At 52.0% G+C, this 21,196-nt stretch overlaps 7 protein-coding genes across 7 annotated transcripts; 5 read left to right on the top strand and 2 right to left on the bottom strand.

Moving 5' to 3' along the window:
* Positions 1–468: 468 nt before the first annotated feature.
* Positions 469–1,157, bottom strand: GT037_003353 (zinc knuckle domain-containing protein; the record flags this gene model as incomplete). The annotated part of the gene is made up of 3 exons (XM_038928400.1): positions 469–578; positions 628–1,050; positions 1,103–1,157. 3 exons carry the CDS (start codon positions 1,155–1,157, stop codon positions 469–471), a joined length of 588 nt encoding a protein of 195 aa, XP_038789678.1.
* A 3,655-nt stretch (positions 1,158–4,812) lies between these two features.
* Positions 4,813–7,018, top strand: GT037_003352 (carbohydrate esterase family 4 protein; the record flags this gene model as incomplete). Its single annotated transcript, XM_038928399.1, has 5 exons — positions 4,813–5,098; positions 5,151–5,575; positions 5,630–6,158; positions 6,214–6,333; positions 6,399–7,018. 5 exons carry the CDS (start codon positions 4,813–4,815, stop codon positions 7,016–7,018), a joined length of 1,980 nt encoding a protein of 659 aa, XP_038789677.1.
* Positions 7,019–7,725: 707 nt separating this feature from the next.
* GT037_003351 (uncharacterized protein) lies at positions 7,726–12,063 on the top strand (the record flags this gene model as incomplete). The annotated part of the gene is made up of 2 exons (XM_038928398.1): positions 7,726–11,820; positions 11,881–12,063. 2 exons carry the CDS (start codon positions 7,726–7,728, stop codon positions 12,061–12,063), a joined length of 4,278 nt encoding a protein of 1,425 aa, XP_038789676.1.
* A 1,586-nt stretch (positions 12,064–13,649) lies between these two features.
* On the top strand, positions 13,650–14,302 carry GT037_003350 (uncharacterized protein; the record flags this gene model as incomplete). The annotated part of the gene is made up of 3 exons (XM_038928397.1): positions 13,650–13,728; positions 13,790–14,046; positions 14,132–14,302. The coding sequence occupies 3 exons, from the start codon at positions 13,650–13,652 to the stop codon at positions 14,300–14,302; spliced, it is 507 nt and encodes a 168-aa protein (XP_038789675.1).
* Positions 14,303–15,887: 1,585 nt separating this feature from the next.
* Positions 15,888–17,428, top strand: GT037_003349 (uncharacterized protein; the record flags this gene model as incomplete). Its single annotated transcript, XM_038928396.1, has 2 exons — positions 15,888–16,080; positions 16,131–17,428. The coding sequence occupies 2 exons, from the start codon at positions 15,888–15,890 to the stop codon at positions 17,426–17,428; spliced, it is 1,491 nt and encodes a 496-aa protein (XP_038789674.1).
* Positions 17,429–17,971: 543 nt separating this feature from the next.
* GT037_003348 (amidase) lies at positions 17,972–19,317 on the bottom strand (the record flags this gene model as incomplete). The annotated part of the gene is made up of 2 exons (XM_038928395.1): positions 17,972–18,974; positions 19,028–19,317. The coding sequence occupies 2 exons, from the start codon at positions 19,315–19,317 to the stop codon at positions 17,972–17,974; spliced, it is 1,293 nt and encodes a 430-aa protein (XP_038789673.1).
* A 399-nt stretch (positions 19,318–19,716) lies between these two features.
* GT037_003347 (D-hydantoinase) lies at positions 19,717–21,192 on the top strand (the record flags this gene model as incomplete). The annotated part of the gene is made up of 1 exon (XM_038928394.1): positions 19,717–21,192. The coding sequence occupies one exon, from the start codon at positions 19,717–19,719 to the stop codon at positions 21,190–21,192; it is 1,476 nt and encodes a 491-aa protein (XP_038789672.1).
* Positions 21,193–21,196: the final 4 nt, after the last annotated feature.

Below are 21,196 nucleotides of genomic sequence, written 5' to 3'. Positions count from 1 at the left end.
ATTCAACCTCAGCCAGCCCCGAGTTGCTACTTGCAAACCCCAAGGCCAGTCATCCGCCAATTGAGAACACCTCGCTCTCCTGCAGTCACAGTCCTCCGTCCAGACCACGCAACTGCTTCATTCATTGCTCGCATCAAGCATCCGCTCTCCCATCCACCCACATTGTATCTCCCACCAAACGCTCTTCCTGGATCAAGACTTTTCCGATAACCAACTCTCTTTGACAGTAAACACACTAGCCAAAAAATGGAAAAGGCCGTCCAATCATGCCCGGGCGACGATGTGCTTTTCGTGAAGCGTCGAAAAACGGCAGCGAGCCGCTGAATGAAAATATACAAGAAAAGAAATCGTAATCATGTCGATGGTTCGTCACATCGTGGGCGCAAGGACCGACATCGCTTTACAACGAAGCGCTTCGGTGCATCGAAACTCGTTCCAGATCAAAACATCGACGGCATCTGGAACACCCTAGTTGGGGCAGGCGCTCTGGACGTGGCCGGGCTGCTTGCAGCGGTAGCACACACGCTCGGATGAAGTCTCCTGGGGGCAGTCGCGCGACAGATGGCCGACCTCACCGCCTGAAAGGGTTAGTCGTCATCCTACTAGGTGTGTGGAATATATACTCACAGTTGTAGCACTTCTGGCCCTGTGTGCAGTCACGGCTCATGTGACCGAAACCACCGCACGAGTAGCAGGTGGTCTGGCGAGCACCTCCGTAGCCACCGGCACCGCCACCGTAGCCTCCACGGCCGCCGCCGTATCCACCAGCAGCACCGCCGTAGCCGCCACCCTGAGAGCAGTTGCGGGCAATGTGACCGACCTGACCACACTTGTAGCACTCTTGGCTGCCGCCGCCACGGCCACCCATCTGGGCACCGCCGTCCTTGGTGCACTCGCGCGAGATGTGGCCGGTGCCACCGCAGCGGTAGCACGTCTTCTCAGCCTGGGGAGAAGTGCATTCACGGCTAACGTGGCCCTTCTCACCACAGTTGTAGCAAGTTGGGGTACCCTTGGTGGGGCACTCGGCAGCGCGGTGAGACGAGTCTCCGCCTAAGTCTTGTTAGTCAAATGTCGCGGCATGATAGGCATGGTATCAACTCACAGTTGTAGCAGCCACGGCCACCGGCGCCAGCAGCAGGTGCTTGGTAAGAGTCCATTTTGGTAGAGTTTTGAGGAAGAGACCTGGCTATGTTAGACATGATATAAGCGCAAACATCACGGGCTCGCTCTTACCGAAGTATCAAATGTCCAAGGGAGTGACGTTAGAAGATTGTTGTCTTCTGAAAAGGTATGCAAAGAGTCGCTCGAGGTCGCACACCACCAATTGATTGATATATCGGAAGCTGAGGGGTTTGAAATCGTTGGAGAGAGAGCGAGGGGCACAAACTGATATTTTCAGTTCGGGGTTGTGCTTGCGCTAGTCTAAGCGAAATACGGTCTAGCTTCACCGTTGATTCCTTCCAAAGTGTGGGTCGCTCTGTAGGACTGTAAGGGACGAGTTTGCTATGGGGTGTATGTACACTGACGGTCCGGAACACTCTGCCCCTCACGCCATGGTTACGGTGTGGTGAGCTTTGGATCCATGTGTGATTGGGAGTACTTTGAATGGTATGCAGAGACGTCATTGGAAGCGGAAGTGTCGCTTGACAGGCCTTAATGCAGCCCTGATCTCCGACTAACATCTGCAGCTAGCCTGGCGTGGAAGGAGTGCGCAACCGAACGATCGCACACGTGGCTGCATGTAATTTTCGATGTCTGGGCATGAACAGGTGGCATGAGTTAGATCGAGAGATCTGGTACTGTGGGCGATGCCAACTCAAGGTCCAGAGGAGATGGCGTCACAGAAGCGGTTCTTGTACGTCAGTATACCAAGCATTCTCATAAGTTAGATAGACATATGCATGAAGCATTGCTCTCAGAAAGAGCTTAGATAGGTATGTTATTGATCGTGCAGGAGACCCTGAAACCTCGGACAGGTAGTTGATGGTCTGGAACAATGCAATTCTCCACACTAAAAGTCAGTTTAGTCCAGCCTATGGAGACATAAGAACGCTATTTGCAGTGAAAATTGTCGAGATCCCACAATGATCTAGAAGACATATTATAACTAGATCGTCAAAATTCCATCAAAAATCGGGCTTGTGGTTTAGTGGTATAATACTCCCTTAGCATCAGCTTCTGAGCGTTACAACGCACAGCATCAGCTTGGGAGTGGTCCAGGGTTCGATTCCCTGCAAGTCCATCTTTTTGCCGGCGTCGACGCTGGGGTTATCGTTGTATTGTGCTGCTCTGCGATGTGGTTCAGTTACGAACTTTTTGCAGCTCCGATCACTTCGTTTTTGTAGCCCACACACCACCCACAATGTCGACTGATACTAGAGAGCTCATTAGAGGCAGAGAACATTGACTTCAACCGAATGCTTCAGATGTATACCATGCAGACTCCCGAGTACTCTTCCTCGAAACCAGCCGGGAAATTTTACATGAACCGAAAAGATATCCTTTGAGCAAAAGTGTGTTTCTGGATAATAGTGCCGCTAGAAACATCTACCACACGGAACGCTGCTATCTCCAAAGGGTAGCGAGCGAGTATCAGTGTACAACCTCTTGATGTAGCACCATAACTATTGTCGCGCTGCTAAGCCACAAGCAACGAACTGCCCAAGTGTGTTTCTTGTTTCACAAGCTGTTCCAATTCTCGGCCTACAAAAGTAGCTCCAATCGCTCGTCCATCAATACTGACATCCTCCAGATACACGGCGTGTATGACAGGCTATCCACAGTTATACTAGTTCAAGTCTCCATAGAATACAAGATAATGTTCTACCTGGTAGTCTGCCTACTGTACCTTCATAAGTCGTCAGGATCAACCACCTTAGGTATGCTACGTCTTCGTCCCATCACCAGAATTAGACAGCGCAATCCACCTGCCTCATCTCCTTCTATATTTTTTGCTGTCTAGCCCAGCACCATTTTACAACAGCCTAGAGTATCAATCGCAATAACAGTCGCTGCAGTAACTCGGCTGCGAAGATACTATGTCTTTGATGAACTGCATCTTCGACTAATACAGATGTACTCCAACAAGCAGTGTACAAGTCAAGCGAACAGCAAGCAGTTAATGCGAAATTCGTTTGCAAGGTGACCTTGAAACTACCAACTGCCTCCAAGTCAACGAGGGCAGTAGTAGCATAACGCTAATGATTGATAGATAGGTTATCTACCTCAACAATACTATGAGCCGCCGGACCTTGACCTAAAGAGAAAGCCGGAAGATTGTCGAGAGGACACAGCGCCACCCTTCTTTCCGCGTCCCTGCAGTTGACAGGAAGGCTTGGTAACCGTATCCTAGTAGACAAGATCGTTGGGTTCTTGGTACAAACGACGATTGAACATGAAGAAGTACATGCAGGCTCAAGATCTTCGTATACAGAGTTACTTAGGTAATCGCTGCTAACGTGCATTTCGTGGACTGGAGTCCTCGCAAATGTGAGCACGCGAGGTCCTCTGGTGTCCTTGTTCGTGCCATCTGATCTGCTGCAACGGAAGTCTTGAAGCGTAGTGAGAGGAATGATATTTATCGATAATCCAAAGCGAAAGAAAGATATGGTTTCATTTCCCCAAGATGCGACTACCTCGCGGCATACTCGGCCACTGCGTCTGTGATTGCGCAATCGCATTACGACTGCGGAAGTGACGCACCTTGCGCAACATCTGTCCCGACCTTGATGACCGTTTGTGCAACACGACAGGCTTCGACCTAACGAACCATGGATTCCGTCGCCTGATGCCGCCATGTTTCGTGCTTCCGCGGATCCCGTGAAAAGCAATTCGGATGGCATGCTCTACGTAGTAAACCGTAGGTTCCTATACATCAGTACACTTGAGCCCAACGTTCGGGTCTCGAGACAGCGGCGCCGAAGTCTTTACCGGCCGCAACATGCCAAGAACATATTACACCGCACCCGTCAGCTTTATCGCCGCATCTATGACAGCGCCAATGGTCGAAGCGGTGATAAAGTCGGCCGCGATATCCCATGTATCGTGTTATTCAACAAAGGATATAGCTTCGAGTGCGGAGCCGCATACCTGAGTGCGTTCTGCCAGCTCGCTGGGCTATTTAAAGAGTCTGGAGTAAAAAGGGTCGGAATCTGGACCGGACCCCAAACTTAGGACCACGGATCTTTCTACGCGAATCTCGGGCGCTAACGCAGATCTACACACCCGATTTGGAAACGATCCAGGGGCGTGTCTTGGCTGATGACCGCCACAAAGCCACCGAGCTTAAGATGCTTCTTCGTCATGACGTGAGTCGCGAGCGGAGGTTCTGTTCGGATTCCGACAACAAAAGAACATGAAGATGTCTGAATGCGTGCAAGCGTCATTGGGGACTCTGTTGAGAACCTCGCTGCGATGAACTACTCAAGCGCTCACACCGCAATTCCCAAGGATGCCATACATTGCTAACTCTACGCTAGCCGGCTGCCTCCTGTATCTCAGTCTCAGTGTCAGCCTCGACCAACTCTGACACGCGCGGCGGCGGACCCGGCCATAGCCAAGCACAATGGGCGTCTCTCTCATCATTTTCCAATGTCTGGGCATGCGATTAGTCGTCGCCTCTTATATGCCTTAGCACCCATGCCTTTCGTTCCTTCTTCTTAGTCTATCTTTTTCCATTCTGTGCGGTGAAAAGGGCGGTCTGTTCACTCGTTTGCAGTCGTCGTCTTTACCGATATCAGACTTAATTTTGGTCGATCAACCTTTTTTGATCATACACTCGTTTCACACACTCATTCATACTGAATTATCATAATGCGTTTCTCCGGACTTTATGCTGCGGGCCTGATCGCACCTCTTGTGGCTGCTCACGGCGATTTCCCCGTCCCGAAGATCGTTGGCTTGGGACCGAGGGATGCTGGAAAACTCAGGGCCAGGAACATTCTTGGTGGACATGCGGCACATGCGCACGTCGCAGGACCCGAGCATCGTTTGAAAGCTCGTCAAGGAGGTGCTGATGGTCGATGCGGACCGGAAAATGGCGGTGCTAGCTGTGCTGAGGGATATTGCTGCTCTGTAGCAGGTTACTGTGGTCAAGGAAGTAAGCCGTTCGCGTACAACTGCCTCGGGAGAAGGATGCTGATTTTGTCCAGATGACTATTGCCAAGCGCCTGACTGCCAGTTCCAATATGGCCCAGCCTGCGATGCCAATCGGGTTCCAGCTGGAGGTAGCACTCGTAACATCGCTCGTCCTAAGCTTGGCAACCAACCCTATGGGGGAGAGGGTATCTACGACTGCACTGAGCCGAACACGATTGCTATTACGTATGACGATGGTCCTTTTGTCTACACTGACGGTGTATTGGATCAGTTCAAGGCTGCTAATGCAAAGGCGACTTTCTTCATCACTGGAATCAATATTGGCAAGGGCCCGATTGACGATGCGAGTCTGCCATGGTCTGCTACCATCCAGCGTATGATTGCCGAAGGACATCAAGTGGCAAGTCATACGTGGTCGCATCAAGATCTTAGCGCGATCACCAAGGAACAACGGTACGATCAAATGGTTAAGAACGAGGTATGACAGCCTAGCCGAAGCATTCCAAAGCATGATACTAAGTCGAGATCTTAGATGGCATTTGCAAACATCATGGGCAAATTCCCCACGTACATGCGCCCACCCTACTCCTCTTGCACGGCCGCATCAGGCTGTCAGCAAGATCTCGCGGATCTAGGATACGTTGTCTCGTACTTCGACTTGGACACCGATGACTACAACAACGTCACCCCAGACAAGATCCAAAACGCCAAAGACAGGGTGTTCAACGCTATCAACCCCAGCAACCCCCAAGTCGACGCTTTCCAAGCCATTGCCCATGACATTCACCAGCAGACAGCCCAGAACCTGACTGGCTATATGATTCAAACGATGCAGGCAAAGGGCTACAAGCTAGTCACTCTAGGTGAATGTCTCGGTGAACCAGAAGCAAACTGGTACCGAAGTGCTGCGACCGGCCGTGTAGCGTCCTCGTCTTCAGCACCTGGATCGACAGCAACATCATCTGGTACCGGCAGTGCTACATCCAGTGGACCTGCTGCCACTCCCACGGCTGTCTCCACAGATAGCACTTGCGGAGGTACATCTGGCTTCACCTGTCTTGGTAAGAACCGCAAATGATGGTGACAGGAATGCCTCGACTGACACCAACAACAAAGGTTTCGCCCAAGGCGAATGCTGCTCTCAGTACGGATACTGCGGTAACACGGACGGCCACTGTGGAACTGGCTGCCAGGCTGGGTTCGGCAAGTGCGGCAACTCTGCCTCTGCTTCTTCAGGTTAGTACTGTCTCTTGGAAACTGCATGTGAGATGATAATCTGACTCCGTACATCCACCGCTTAGGTACCCCATCCTCTGGATCTGCCGCTGCATCTACGGGTACTCGCACATCTTCATCTGCATCAGCTCCGACTTCTGCGCCCAGCGGCCTCGTAGTCTCAAGTGACGGATCCTGTGGCGCGGCCAAGGGCTTCACCTGCGCTGGATTCGCGGAGGGAGAGTGTTGTTCGCAGTATGGATGGTGCGGCACCAGTGCTGACCACTGTGGAACGGGATGCAACCCTCTGTTTGGCAAATGCCCCGGCTCTGGTTCGTCTTCTGCTCCCGCGGCGTCGAGTGCGGCACCTGCACTTTCCTCCACCGCTCCCTCTACTGCGGCGACGAGCTCAACAGCACGCCCCACTAGCCTCAGCACATCCACCCGTCCTGTCACTACTTCTATCTCGACAAGCACTCGCGCGGGAACAAGCAGCACACGCACTTCCTCCGCCCCAGCGGCTACGTCATCGGCAGCCAAGCTGAAGGTTAGCACAGATCGTAGGTGTGGTGCGAGCAGCAAGTCGACGTGCAAAGGTTCGGCGTTTGGTAACTGCTGCAGTCGATCCGGAACCTGTGGGTCGAGTTTGTTGTACTGTATGAAGGCATTGGGATGCCAGTCGGGTTTTGGTGATTGCCCGAGGTAGATGAGTTGACTTCGACAAGGCTTCTTCCGTTTGTATAATAGCTTTTTTATTACTATTTTTTTTTTATCTCTCTTAAGAGATGAGTGTTGATTTCCAAGGTTACGTCAAGCATGGAATGGTATATCTGTGTAACATGAATATCGTTTAATGAACGAAGTTTCAATTTTGTGTCTTTGGGCGTGTGTCTTCGGTACACCTTCTTCCGGCGCAAATGGTGAGGAATCAGTCCAATCTGACGGGGACACGAGCAGTGCGGAAAGACAGATTGCACGCAAGTCATGGCATCTGAACAGCTCATATTGTCTTGTTGAGGTGATAGACGTGGCGACATGGCCATGGGTCAAGTCATGATGTGTGGACGTCAGCGCTTCTCCACTGCCAACCGCGCTAGCCTAGCTTGTTCCCGACGCCAACTGATATCATGTCGAGCTGTCGCCCTTCCTCTTGCATCGCCAATTGACATCTGCGCATCACCGCAGCCCGTCGCCCTCATTTCCAGTCTGCTCGTCAGCTCTTCTCTTTGTGATAATTTCTGTTCGCCCACTACAGCTTCGCGCTTTCACCACCTGGGCTTCGGCCACGCACTTGAATTTTGGGTCTGAGTAAAGTACGTCGCCCATGGCGTCACCGTGCCATCGACGGCAGCGGTGAAATCGCGTCTCTCACCTCACTAACACCGACGCAGATCTGCCCTAGCCTCCCTCGTCATGGCGGACCTGCAGGAGCTGTTTGCCCGCCTCAACGGTGGCGCGTCCGGCAACAACCAGCAGCAGCAGCAACAGGGTTATCAACAGCCCTCTGTCTCCTCGCCTCTCTTCTCCCCCCAGCCAGGTGGCCCGCAGCCGCACCACCAGTCTGCCATCATGTCGCCCAACTCATCCATGGCCAACACGCCCGCGCCCGAGCACGTGTCGCAGCAGACGCCGCAACAGCAGTCCACAAACCTTCTCAATCTTCTCCGCTTCAATTCGCAGGGCGGTTCCGGGCAGTCCAGACGCGTCTCGCAACAGTCGCAGGCGCCTGACCTGAACCTGGCAAGTGTCATGGGTACCAGGACGCCTTCCCAAGGCGCTCCCGCCCCAGCGCAGTCGTCGCCTCAGCAGAACCCGCAAGATCTTCTTCTGCGCCTGCTGAACCACCCCAAGCCAGCCCAGTCTAGCGGCAGCGTGCGCTCATCTCGGGCTGCCTCCGCCGTGCGTTCTCCGCCAGTCGCATCCCACAAGCCTGAGACGGTTGTGGACGACCTCGCGCAGGACCTCGCAGACGCTGAACAGGAGCGTGTATCTTCCGGCCCCGCTGTACATACCCCGGGGCTTGCCGATGCAGCTCCACTCGCTCCCAAATTCACCTACGTCAATCCCTTCGACACGCTTGAAGCTGCCAGTCCCCGCAACCGTACCCCCACCCAGCAAGGCTCCAAGCCTCCTCCCCCGAAGATGGAGATCCTCAAGAAGAACGCACTCGAGCCTTCTTCGCCTGCTCCCCACGACGACGCTCCCGCCCAAACACATGAAACTGTGGCTGAGGCTGTGAGCGAGTTGGGCGAGCACGTTGGCCAGCAGATTGAGGATGCGTTAGCCGAAGCTGAAGCTGAAGCTGCTCTCCCCAAGCCCGAGGAAGTTGCACAAGTCCAGGAGACTATGACTGAGATTGCAACCGAGATCAAGGACGAGTTTGCTGACCCAAGCACAGCCAAGGAGATTGAGGCTAGCATGCCCAAGCCCATTGCAGCTGCTTTGAAGGAGGTCGCCACTGAGATTGCACAAGATAATGTTGCCGATGACTGGGAGACTGCTGAAGCTGAGGAGAGTCTCGCCAAGGGAGAGGACCAGACGGTAATAGTCTACAGGTTTCCTATGCGCGCCTTTGCCTCGATTCAGGTCAACCAAATGCCGCCCCGCCGTCTCTACTTCGCCAACGAGCTCTTCATGGATATTGCTCGTCTGAAGAAGGACTTCGACCAGATTGACCGCTCCCTTGTTTCTGCCAGTAGAAATTTCATTGTCTACGCGCTCGTCAAGAAGGGCGGTTTCCGTATTATCCGCCAGGAGAATGGTCATTACCGCCAGGTCTTCGAGAACCACCAAGAACGCATCTTCAACATCGCCCTTTGCACTTCGGCAGGCGATTCCCAAGAACCCCTCGAAAGCATCCTTGGAATCGGCGTCAATGGCACCGTCTTCTGGACTTCTCTCGACGCTGCTCGTGAAGACCAATTTGGCGAGAACCTCGACTCTCAGGGTTTGATGCTTCCCCCATCGCCATCTCAAGATGATAACACATCTGGAGGCCAGCTAAAGACTCGCGCGAAGCCATCTTCGCGCCATCCAGAGTTCTTTGCTGTCGGCAGGGGCAAGTCCATTCACATTGTCTTCCCCAAGGTTGCCGCCGAATATGCTCGTAGTAAGAGCCGCATCTGCCACACCGAGAAGTACCTCAAGGAGCGCTCTCTCAAGATCCTTACTGGCAAGGCTGGCAAAGACTTCACTTTCAGCGAAGACGATACAATCATCGTGTCACTCGACAAAGCTGGCCGCATGCGCTTTTGGGACATCCGCGCTCTCACCGAGCCTGACCTGGGCAACCCTCGTAGTCCACCCCGCCAGGTCGAGGTCTCCGAGACCCTGCTGGAGTTCCACACTACTACACCCAATGCCAAGTCATGGCCCACTTCGGTGTTCTTCTTTGACAAAGACAAGCCGTATACTAAGGGTATTGCGCTGCGATATGTCATGGTCGGTATGAAGCAGAACCATGCATTCCAGCTCTGGGATCTTGGTCTCAACAAGGCTGTACAAGAGATTCACCTACCCCACGAGAACGAATCGGACGCCATCTGCAGCGTATCGTTCCACCCCCGGACTGGTATCATGGCTGTCGCCCATCCCACCAGAAACTCGATTTTCTTCGTCCATGTCTCTTGCCCAAGGTACAACCTCCCTGCTCTGAGCCAGGCTGCCTACATCTCCCGTTTGGCCAACAAGGGCGACAGGGGCCAGAACCCTTTGCCTCCAGTCAATGCTACTGCTATCATGACTAGCATCACGGAGTATTCTTTCGCTTCCAAGGGGCAGATCAGGAGCCTGCACATGCTCAACGAGCCCGCTGGACCTTCTGATGTCGATGACCCTGATAATGCTGCTCTCTTCGAATTGTACGTCATGCATTCCAAGGGTGTCTGTATTTTGCGCATCCGCCGAAGCGACCTTGGCTGGAAGAAGGAGGGTGAGCCCATGCACCCCAAGGAGGCTGAGGAGGAGGGCGTGATTACCATCTCGCAGCTCAAGCCACCGCAGCCTGTCACAGACGAATCCTCTACTGCTGGCGACAATACTGCACCCAAGTCGGTGTCTGATCGATCTGCTGCTCGAGAGCCTCTGAAGAGGGAGAACAGCAACGTCTCGAAGCCATCCGTCAATCCCGAAGCTGCTATGCGTGCATCTACCCTTGCAAAGGTCGAGAGTAAGCAGGATGCAGCTCGTGCAGCTATCATCAATGGTGGTGAGAAGTCTGAAAAGAAGAAGAAGAAGCGCTCTGCCGCCACTGAGACAGCTTCTCAAGTCTCAGCAGCACCATCCGCCGTGGCTTCTACTGCTGCTTCTACCCGTGCGCCCCCGGCCATGCCCCCGTCATATGCGCAAGCTGCTCAGGCAACCCCGCAATCCAAGTCCCCGGCACCACCCGAGGCGCCTGTCGTGCAGGAGGTCGCCAAGTCTAAGCCTATCGACACCACCGAAGCGCCCGAGTGGGCCAAGCAGCTCATCAACAAGCACTTTCAGCAGCCAAACGCTGCATCCACCTCTGCAGCTTCTGCAGAGTTTGATGCCAAGAAGCTTGAGGAAATTGTACAGGCTGAGATCTCCAAGGGCTTCTCTCGTGAACTAGACGTCATGTACAAGCGCTTTGACGAAGACAAGCGCGTCTTGAACGCAACAAACGCCGCCAACCAGCAGGCTGTTCTACGCATGGTGTCTAGCACGCTCAACGAGAATGTTGAAGGCGTGATTGGGAAGATGGTTGAAGATAACATCAGCAACGTCGTACTCCCTCAGGTACTAGCAAAGACTACTGCCACTCTTGAACAGGGTCTGAGCACCAACCTTAAATCCGTTTTGGCGCAGCAGTTGTCCAAGGAAGTTCCTGATGCAGTCGCTCGTGCTTTCAAGCAACCCCAGGTGTTCCAGTCACTCTCTGACCAGGTCGCGAAGAAGATCAGCGGCAACTTCGAGCCTATGATCGCTGCTTCCGTTGCCACGGTTGTCAACCCGGCCATATCGAACTTGACAAACATCATCGAGCGACAAATTGGCGCGGAGCTCCGACAAGCTCATGCTCAGCGCCGTGAAGACGCCGCCAAGATCGCCGCGCTGACTGAAACCGTGCACACATGCCTAGAGACCATCCAGACCATGGCCGCCACCCAGACCGAACTCCAGTCCCAGGTTGCTAAGCTCCTCGAAGCACGCCAAGTCCCTGCGCCTCAACGTGGAGGAGAAGCCTCATCCGCCGCTGCCACGCGCTCCCCACCCCGTCAGAAAACGGAAGAGGAGCTTGAGATTGAGTCCATTACGCGTCTCATATCCGAAGGCAACTACGAACAAGGTACCATGCAGTGGCTGCAATCCCCCCGCAGCGCCGCACTTTTCGACACGGTCTTCGTCCGCTGCGACCCCGCCTACCTCCGCCAGGTTTCTCCGCTGCTAGCCTTGTCTACTGGTGCAGTGGTGTCTGAGTCGCTGAACCGTAACCTTACCGAGCGCCTTGTCTGGCTTAATGCTGTCTTCCAGAGTGTTAATCCTAATGTAAGTCTACTGCCTCCCAATCGCCATGTTGTTGCTTCAGATACTGATGAACTTGTACAGGACGCCGAGATCCGTGATATCATTCCCAAGATCATGGATGTTGTCATTCAGCGTCTTACTGCTGCTTATATTCAGCTCAATGAGAGTACGCCAGGTAGTCCGCTTTTGAGGGCTATCTCTCAGCTCGTCAACAGGTGCAACGAGATGACGAGGGCTGCTGCTCCTTTCAGTCCCCGTGGTTGAAAGACTGAGATGACTTGGCCAGCTGGCCATACCTTCTCCGGATAGTGACGATGGTTGGTCATGAGCTGAGAATGCCTTGATTCTGACCTAGTTGCTTTGACGACTGATGGACAGGTCTTAATTGCACTTACTTGGAGCGTCATGGTCACAGGCTATGAGATGGAGACACTACCTTCGGTCACAAGGCTTGTGTCCTTGCAAAATTTCCTTATACTTTCCCTTCGTTTGCCTTTTGTTTTACTGCTTTTTTTTATTTCGATGTACACATAGATTCTTTCCCTTCCTGATACCCACTCTTTACCTCTCGGCGAAGAACTCTGAGAAGTTTTGTCAGAACGGTCTAGTGATGCTGGAATGCTCATTCTGATTGTTCGTCAAAAGTTCGTACGATGAAGCGCTGGGTTTGCGGGCGAGGTGGTTGGGATGAATGAGCATGCGAGAGACGTCATTTTCTCATGACCTATTTCCAACTCTAAGGAGTAAAGCGACAGTGTGTACGATACTATTGCGATGGAGGATATAGTTGAAGAATTAATGGAGTAACGGAGTGATATACTTAGTGCTGAACTTTTTTACTGCGCCGTCCCCTGCCTGTTCTTGGTATCCAAGCAGTAATACCCCGCGATTGCCCATGTTATTACTCAGTGTATAAACGATGGAGTTATCTCAAATGCCGATGCACCTTTGTAGTTCTCTGTACACGAGCGACTATGCGCTCCCAGCCAAGGTGAAGGTAATTACAGGATTGCAAGGCGATATTACTGGGTCAACAAGAAGAAACCGACACCCGCAATACACCTAGCCTATTGTAGGTGTCGATTTTTTCTTGTCAGCCCCGTGACATGATGGCAATGATGGCGATGAGACATCCCCGCGATCGCGGGAACCAGGGTCGTCGCATAAAACGTCGCAGATTTGCACCCGCGTCCACTTTGCCAATCCGAAACGTGGTCTGACAACCACTCAGCATCTCGAGTTGCTGTTCCGCATAAAGTTTAGGGCCATTCTAACAGTCATGTCGCGGCTGGGAGCTGGTGGTTCCGTTCATTGCGCATTGTGCGGCGAGCAAAGTGTCAAAGAGAGGATTTCTTTGCATGGCTTTTATTTTGGGCGAACAGATGGTGGCATTACTACTTACGTTGTACTGAGGCGTTGTGATTGAAAATAGATGGATGCCTGGCATGGTTTGATGAGTGTTGTGCCTTCTTTACTTCGAGTTTGATTGTGTTTCTTCCCCTTTTGTTTTCCTACCTTGAACTTTACCCTTTCGTGTCCTCAGTTCCTTCCTTTTCTTTTCTTCTTCCTTGGCTCCTGGGTTCCATTTCTTGACGCTCATTTTTTTTGATCATTATTTCACGAATATACGCCAAAGAGACCTGGTTGTCGCAATTCTTTTTCCCCTTTCGAGACCAAACGCTACGAGGACGAAGGGATATACAGAGCGCGACTGTGATTGCTAGACAACATTGGACCACACTTGCTCCATATCGCACACCTCGCTCCCATCATCGGACGCCGGGGAAAAAAGAGTCAGATAAGCAGAAAGAGTATACTGGGGAAGACAAGAACCGTGCAACACAGCAAAAATGGCAATCAACTGGGTCCTCCCCGTGCGCGCTGTGCAATTCGTCCTATCCGTCGTCGTCCTCGGATTGATGGCATATGGTACGTCCTTTCCCCTTTTGCTCTTCCCTCCACCTTACATCCATCTGACTTGCCTTCTCAGTATCATCATGGTGGTCAACACACTGGCGCCAATCCTCCCCCAGTGAAATAAATTACCTCATCTTCACGCCCTCATGGTCGCTCCTCTCCCTCGTCCCTTTACTCCTCCTCCAACTCGTACCAAAGTTCGAGAGTTTAAGGGACAAAGCAAGTGTGAAGTGGGCGCTGCTTGGACTGGAAGGTTTGACAATGTTGTTTTGGTTCAGTGGGTTCGTCGCGTTGGCTGTGTTTTTGAGTGGGAGGATATGCTTTGGCATGGTAAGTTTGTCATTCTTATACACATTTTGTTTTCTTTCTTTTCGGTACCGAATGCATGGACCATCCACTGACGCGAGATACTCAGGTATGTGACGTAGCCCGTGCAAGTACAGCCATTAGTGCACTTTCGTGGCTGGCATGGGCTGTTACTTTCGTCCTTGGCGCTATCAGTGTTGTCAAGGGGAGGAATGGTAGTATGAGCTTTGGAAACAAGGCGTCAAACAATAAAGAGGTAGATATGCACCAGGGTGTATAGACAGAGGGGGGTGGGCATGTCGGAGGCGTTTTTCATGATGGTATATATCGATTGAGGGCTTAGTACGACAGTATATGAATAGCGATCATCAGGTATGATTGCGGTGTGTGGTGTTAGATATCCTGCTTTGGTTTGAGCAATGGTTTAGTCATAATGCAACTTCTTCTTTTGAACGCCAAGATATGTACAGCAGCTAGTAGGCTTCGTGATATGCCGCGACCAGTCGTTTGGAAAGGCAACCTGGATACTCTGGGATAAGAGCTACCGAGAATAAGAAAGATTTGGGATGTGCTGTTGGCGATTGTTTCTGCAGATACTCGTTTCAACTACAGCAGGTCCAGCTATATGATCGAACTAGCTTTTACTAGTACATGGTACAGTCAAGCCTATGTCTTGCTGGTTTCCCGATCTCCCCTGCTCGTCCAGAGACAACCAAGAACAGACATCTTACCAATAACGACAGACAGAACACCGGCACTCAAGATGTTGTGTCTCGGCAGCTGTGAAATAGCCTCTGGTTGCCTTTCCAGGGCTCAGGCAAATGTCATTAGCCGTCCATTTGTCAAAACCCGTATGTCATGCCTTGATTATAAGGATGTCGACAGCCGATCTCGCATGGTCAATTGCAAATTCTAGGCCTGTTTCGAAACGCTTGGCTACGTTGCAGTGCTGCCGAGGAAGAGATTTTGGAGGTGCCTTATAAGATGCGTTGTATGCCTGATGAAGCTGTTCTGAAACACAACAGAGACGTGAGATGCCTGGAACGGCAGACTTCGGCCGCGATGTTCGATGTGATTGCGCCAATACATTTCGTATCGATTGAGCAAGAGAGAAGTCAACAGTACAAATTTTCTCTCGTCAAGAATTCTTTCATGTTAATCCAGGCTTGTGCCCGTGAAGAATGATGCATTTTTGGGTCCAATAGTTCGTTGACACTGCTACATCCGTCCTAGCGCGGACGCTAGCGTCTAACATACTTGCGGCGGATCTGCTCCAGGGTCTTGACACCTGCAACACCACGCCACTAATGCTCGTCACAGAACATGTGCATTTCCATCTCGGCTGACACCATCTGACAGCGTTCTACTCGCGTTTCTCGGTTCTCGGCAACGCGTTTTCTACGACGATGCCAGTATGAGCGTACTCTGTCTCCCGGAGACCCGCATAGAAACAAATCGGCCAGACGCTATCCGACTGATTATAGCAACCATGGCAAGGAAGGCAATTTCAATGGCATGACCAGAACGGCAATGTTGCCGTTCTCGACTTGTTGGCGGGGTGCTTGGCGGGGTGCTGTCGTTCCCAAACCTTCCGCAAATCTGGATGCAGGGGCCTTTTGAAGCTACGCTCGAGCGCACGCCTGATACGTGTGCGATGCGTGTCAGCACTCATGGCTGGATCTCCCTCTTATGGCCTGCGAAACAAGTACATCTTCTCTCGCTGCTTTGCCATCCAAACATTCTTTCTTCCCACTTCTCCAGCTTCACGCGCGCGTTAAACATCGATCGCATCCACAGGCGATTCCTTGAAACATCAATCCAGAGAAGCTCTACCTACACGAGCCACTTTACCAGAGGTTACGATCATGCCGAAGACTGCTGTCTTCACCACCATTACGCCGTTGCCGGCTGGTATCACACGGAAGAGTGTGCTTGATATGTACCGCGATCATCTTGCCATGATCGACCTGAACCCACTGGTCGTGGAACGGTTCAAATGCAGACCACCAAGCTATGCGCCAACAGACGAGTACTGGGCTACGTGGTATACCATCAAGGGTGAGTATTGTTCATTCACAACCCCTGAGTGCAATGCTAACATCGTCTAGACAAGGTATCATATTTACCGGGCGGCCTAGCTACAGGTTCTGTATCATACCACGCTTGTTTCACCGACACAGCCGAGGGTCTTAACACACACGTGTACGCGCCACTGGGTCTAGATATCCAAGGGAAGTGGACTGTAGGAGGAAGATTGCCTGGCGAGCCAAAGCCTCCAGCTGAACCTGGACTCAAGACACCAAGACACGGACTGTACATTCGGGAAGACGTCAGGATGACCTGCTCAGCACTTCTAATGAGCTTTGTCAAGAGGACTTTCAAGGACTCACACGGAAAGCTTGTTGATAAGCTAGTGGAGAAGGCGCATATCCTGGAGTCAAACTTTGCGAATGAGAGACTACAAGCACTCCGGAATGTTGCTCCCGGTGAGCGAATGGGTCATGGAGACATCTTCATCGCACCACCACCAGACTACGATTACCAGCCTTCTCCAACATATCTCCAGGTTCCTTCGCCTCGCTTCGTATCCCACACAAGAAGTCAAAGCGACCCAGTGCTGTCTCCTGGCTTCTCTTCTTCCTCGACACTCAACGATCCCAATGAAAGCCCCTTCAACAAGAAAGATCGGCCAACATCATTTACGTTTGTACGTGAAGAGAAGGAGGTCTCGTCATCCGCTCCCGAGGCAACCTCTTTTCTGCTGCCAGCGACAACATACGACGGCGGGTTCTCACAACGCCGTGAGCGATCAGCATCATTGTATCCTGGCAGTTCGTCGGACGAACACTTCGAGCGCATGAACTCCGAGCGAATGATATCTCTATTACCGCTTAGTCCGACAACTCCGGCACCACCACAAGATTGGAACGCTCCAGAGCACGCACCGAGGATCTCGTATACACCCGAAGAGCGACCTATCTCATTCACTTTCCCCTTTGACCCGAAGCACCCTTTTGATCGCAAATCGAGATCGGAGACGTCGCAATCGGACCAACAAAACCTTCTCAACGACATCGACGACGCAATTGACGAATTCATGTATACATTACCTGCGGCTACATATAAGACGCTGCCCGCAACCACATACTCGCCCGAACCAACCCCTGAGCCGATACTATCTAGCGCAACATATACCCCAGAAACGACGCTATCCAGCGCTACCTACAAACCAGAGGCCATCCTGACTAGCGCGACCTACAAGCCAGAGCCGATACTTTCGAGCGCGGTCTACGACCCAAGGCATGCGCGAAAGGACTCCGCCATGCCGTCTCAAGACTACGCCGACGAACGACCTCCGGTGCCTTTGAAGGACGATAAGTACAGGAAAGGTAGCCTGAGGGGATAGATGGAGGGAAAGCTTGGCTTATGCCTTTTGATGAATCTTCTGTACAATGTTTACCTCTGCTTCGATTGTTCTTCCATTTGGGGAAGAAAGAGCGCGTTTGGTGTTGGAGGGGTTTTCTTTTTTGGAATCTCATATATATACCCGCATGTATCAGGCTTACAGGATAGGCTGGATGGAGTTAACCCTTGTATGAACCCCTTTTGTATATCACAACCATGACAGCGGAAAACGCGATTTACCAATCTTTGAGTCTTCTATAACCTCGACCCAGCGTGACAAGTGTTCATAACAATAACAATCTTTGGCGATAATCTGTACGTTGACTCCTTCTTAGCCCTGTTTCATGTATTGGTCTTTAGAGTAGTATGACGAATTATGCCCTTAAAAAGACCCAGGTCTGCCTTACCGGTCGATACCTAGTAGCGGAAAAACCAATCCGGGCCCTCTCTCTCATCACGAACGCCACCAGGAGCGTCCTCGGCAGTTCCTTGATATTTCGATTGCCGAGCATGTCCGCATAATTCTCCTACTTATCTGAGTGATCTAAACTCCAATGTCCCCACTCTTGATCATGCTGTCATACTCCAGCGCCGCATCCAGCAAGACCTGCGCCCCCAGTGCACAATGCTCTGGACTCGTATATTCTTCTGGGTTATGACTTATCCCCCCTCGACTTGGTACGAAGATCATACTCGTTGGACAGACCCTACTCGTCCATGCGCTGTCATGTCCCGCCCTGCTCTTCATCTCCATGACCTGGTCTTCACCAACTTGCCCCACTGCTGCCTTCCTCACCGCCTCGATACAGTTAGAATGAAACTTTGACTCTGGTAAGCCCCACGTGCGTTCCACAAGGTACTTGGTCCCATTATCTTCTTCCGCAACGACCTGATCAAAAGCCCGTAAGATTTTGTCGGAGAGTTGGGTAACGAGTGCATCAGTATCGCATCTAACATCTATCACGAACCCCACCCCAGCAGGTATAGTGGCTTGAGAACTCGTATCACTGCTGATAACACCCACGGTAGCAACGCCCAGTCGGCTGTTGAGTGCAGTGTCACGTACAGCTGTTATGAGCCGTGAAGCTGTGACCAAGGCATCTGCCCTCCCTGGCATGGGCGTCGTACCCGAGTGGCCTTCTCGCCCTGTCACTCTAATGGCATACCATTTCATACCCTGTACGCTCGTCACGACACCTACACTCTTCCCTTCCTTTTCTAAAATAGGGCCCTGCTCGATGTGGAGTTCGAAATGAGCGGACAGTCTATTCTCGCGGTAATCGCAAGGAATGGGGCCCAAGTATCCCGTGTCGCGTAAAGCTGTTTCCATGGATATACCGCTAGTATCGTGGAGGGCATGGCAGGCTTCTAGATCCGTGCTGCTATGTGTGCTCCAGACACCTGAAGCCATCATCGCACCAGGGAAACGTGCGCCTTCTTCGTTTGTCCAGTTTATCAGCGCAAAGGGACAATGGGTTTGGATGTTGTTCTCGTCGAGTGTGCGGAGGACTTCTAGGGCGGAATGAACGCCTAGTATGCCATCGTATCTACCTTGAAATCAGTCCAATCTGGATTGGAAAAGGAGAAAGGGTGAATTTACCGTCCACCTGCAGGTTGGGTATCCATGTGACTACCCATGCCGATTGGCGCTTTGTCTTTAGCGGTACCTGGGCGTATGGCGAAGATGTTTCCCATTTGGTCGATTTTGACCTCGCATCCCAAACTCTTGCATTCACTGACCAACCAGTCTCGCGCAGCTTTGTCCGACGGGGTTAAAGTCAGGCGGCACATGCCTGTTGATGGAGCTGCGAGGGCGCCATATGCCGTGCATGTTTCTTGCAACGTGCTGTTCAGCCTGTCGCCGTTGATTTTTGGGCGTCTGACAGCCATATTGGTATGTTTAAAAGTTATGGTATGTTGTAGGCTGGTGTTGCGGGTTGCCCGTAGCGGCGTGAAGTCATCAGGTACGGTTGTTCCGACGCGTCGGCTTCTACACACGCGTCTCCATCACGTATGACTAACGAGTATTACTTTACAGAATACCGTACCCTTCTCAAGCGCATTTGTACCGCGAATAGGCGTCAGAGTTGATAAGGGACGGGTGAAGACAATGGGAGAAAGGTGGGGCAGCGCGAAAGAGGGGTCGAGATACGCACCTCACAAATTTGGACTAGCCTTCCTTCTACAAGCACGATAACCGCTGAAATGTATCCTCTAGTATCAGTAAGTGACTTGAGAATCTGTTTCCCGAGATTAGACCATCTGAAATAAGGCTACAAAGAGGTGGTCATGGAGTACGACCTCATCATCGTCAATGGAATTGTGGTTTCCGAAATCGAAGTTCAAGAGTGGGATATTGCTATCAAAGATGAAAAGATATCGAAAGTGGTTCCAAGGGGAGGCCTGAAAGATGCAAAAGCGACGAGGACGATAGATGCTGAAGGCGGCTTTGTTATGCCAGGAGGTGTAGACGCTCATGTTCATCTACAGGAACCTCCGTTGTTTGGCAATGGCTCAACGGCAGACAACTACGAGACGGGTAGTCGATCAGCAGTATGCGGTGGTACCACCACAATGGTAACGTTTGCGCCACAAAAGAAGACTGAGGATACTCTTCTTGATACCCTGGCGGCTACCCATGAACGAGCAAAGAATAACTGCTACATTGATTATTCCTTCCATATCATCGTGGGAAACCCCTCAGAAAGGGCACTGTCGGAGTTCAAGACTCTTCGTGAAGAAGGCATTTCTTCACTCAAGATCTACATGACCTACGAGGCGCTGCAGCTGCACGATGGTCAGATCCTAGACATCCTACTCGAGGCGCGAAAACAAGGAATTACAACAATGATCCACGCCGAAAACGGTCAAGTAATCGACTGGATGACTGCCCAACTGGAGAAGAAGAAGCTATTCGCACCGAAATACCACGGATCCTCCCACCCTCCTATGGCGGAAACAGAAGCCACCTACCGTGCCATCAGCTTGTCAGAATTCATGGACACACCCATCCTCATCGTCCACGTCTCCACGCCCGCAGCAGCCGCCCACATCAAAGCAGCACAAGACCGCGGCCTGCCCATCTACGCGGAAACCTGCCCACAATACCTCTTCCTCACGAAGCAAGACCTCGACCAACCCGGTTTCGAAGGCGCAAAGTGCGTCTGCTCGCCGCCACCACGAGAGAGCGAGGCAGACTGCGATGTAATCTGGGAAGGACTTGCAAACGGCACCTTTACGATCCTTTCTTCGGACCACTGTCCCTTCCGCTACGATGATGCTCAAACGGGCAAGAAATCCAGCATCAGCGCTGAACACCCGCTCGGCCACTTCAAGTACATACCCAACGGCTGTCCAGGCATCGAAACAAGACTCTCCCTTGCCCTCAGCGCGAACCGCCTCAAACTTACCAAATTCGTCGAGGTCACTTCTGCCAATCCTGCCAAGCTGTACGGCTTGTACCCGAAGAAAGGCGCGTTGGTGGAGGGACAGTCCGATGCCGATGTTAATATCTGGTATCCAGAGGGTAAGATGGAGGAGTTTGAGCTGACGAATAGCATGTTGCACCATGATGTTGATTATACGCCTTTTGAGGGGAGGAGGCTGAGGCAGTGGCCCAGGTGGACGATCTTGAGGGGAAAGGTGGTTTGGGATAGGGATAATGGGGGGTTGTTGGGCCAGAAGGGGTATGGGAGGTTCACGAAGAGGGATGCGAGCAGTCTTGCCAAACCTACAAAGGAGGGCGAGTGGGTGTTGCCGCTGTAGGTGT

Source organism: Alternaria burnsii (assembly GCF_013036055.1).
Source record: "Alternaria burnsii strain CBS107.38 chromosome Unknown 746, whole genome shotgun sequence".
Taxonomy (NCBI): domain Eukaryota; kingdom Fungi; phylum Ascomycota; class Dothideomycetes; order Pleosporales; family Pleosporaceae; genus Alternaria; species Alternaria burnsii.
This window is presented reverse-complemented; position numbering and strand designations above follow the sequence as displayed.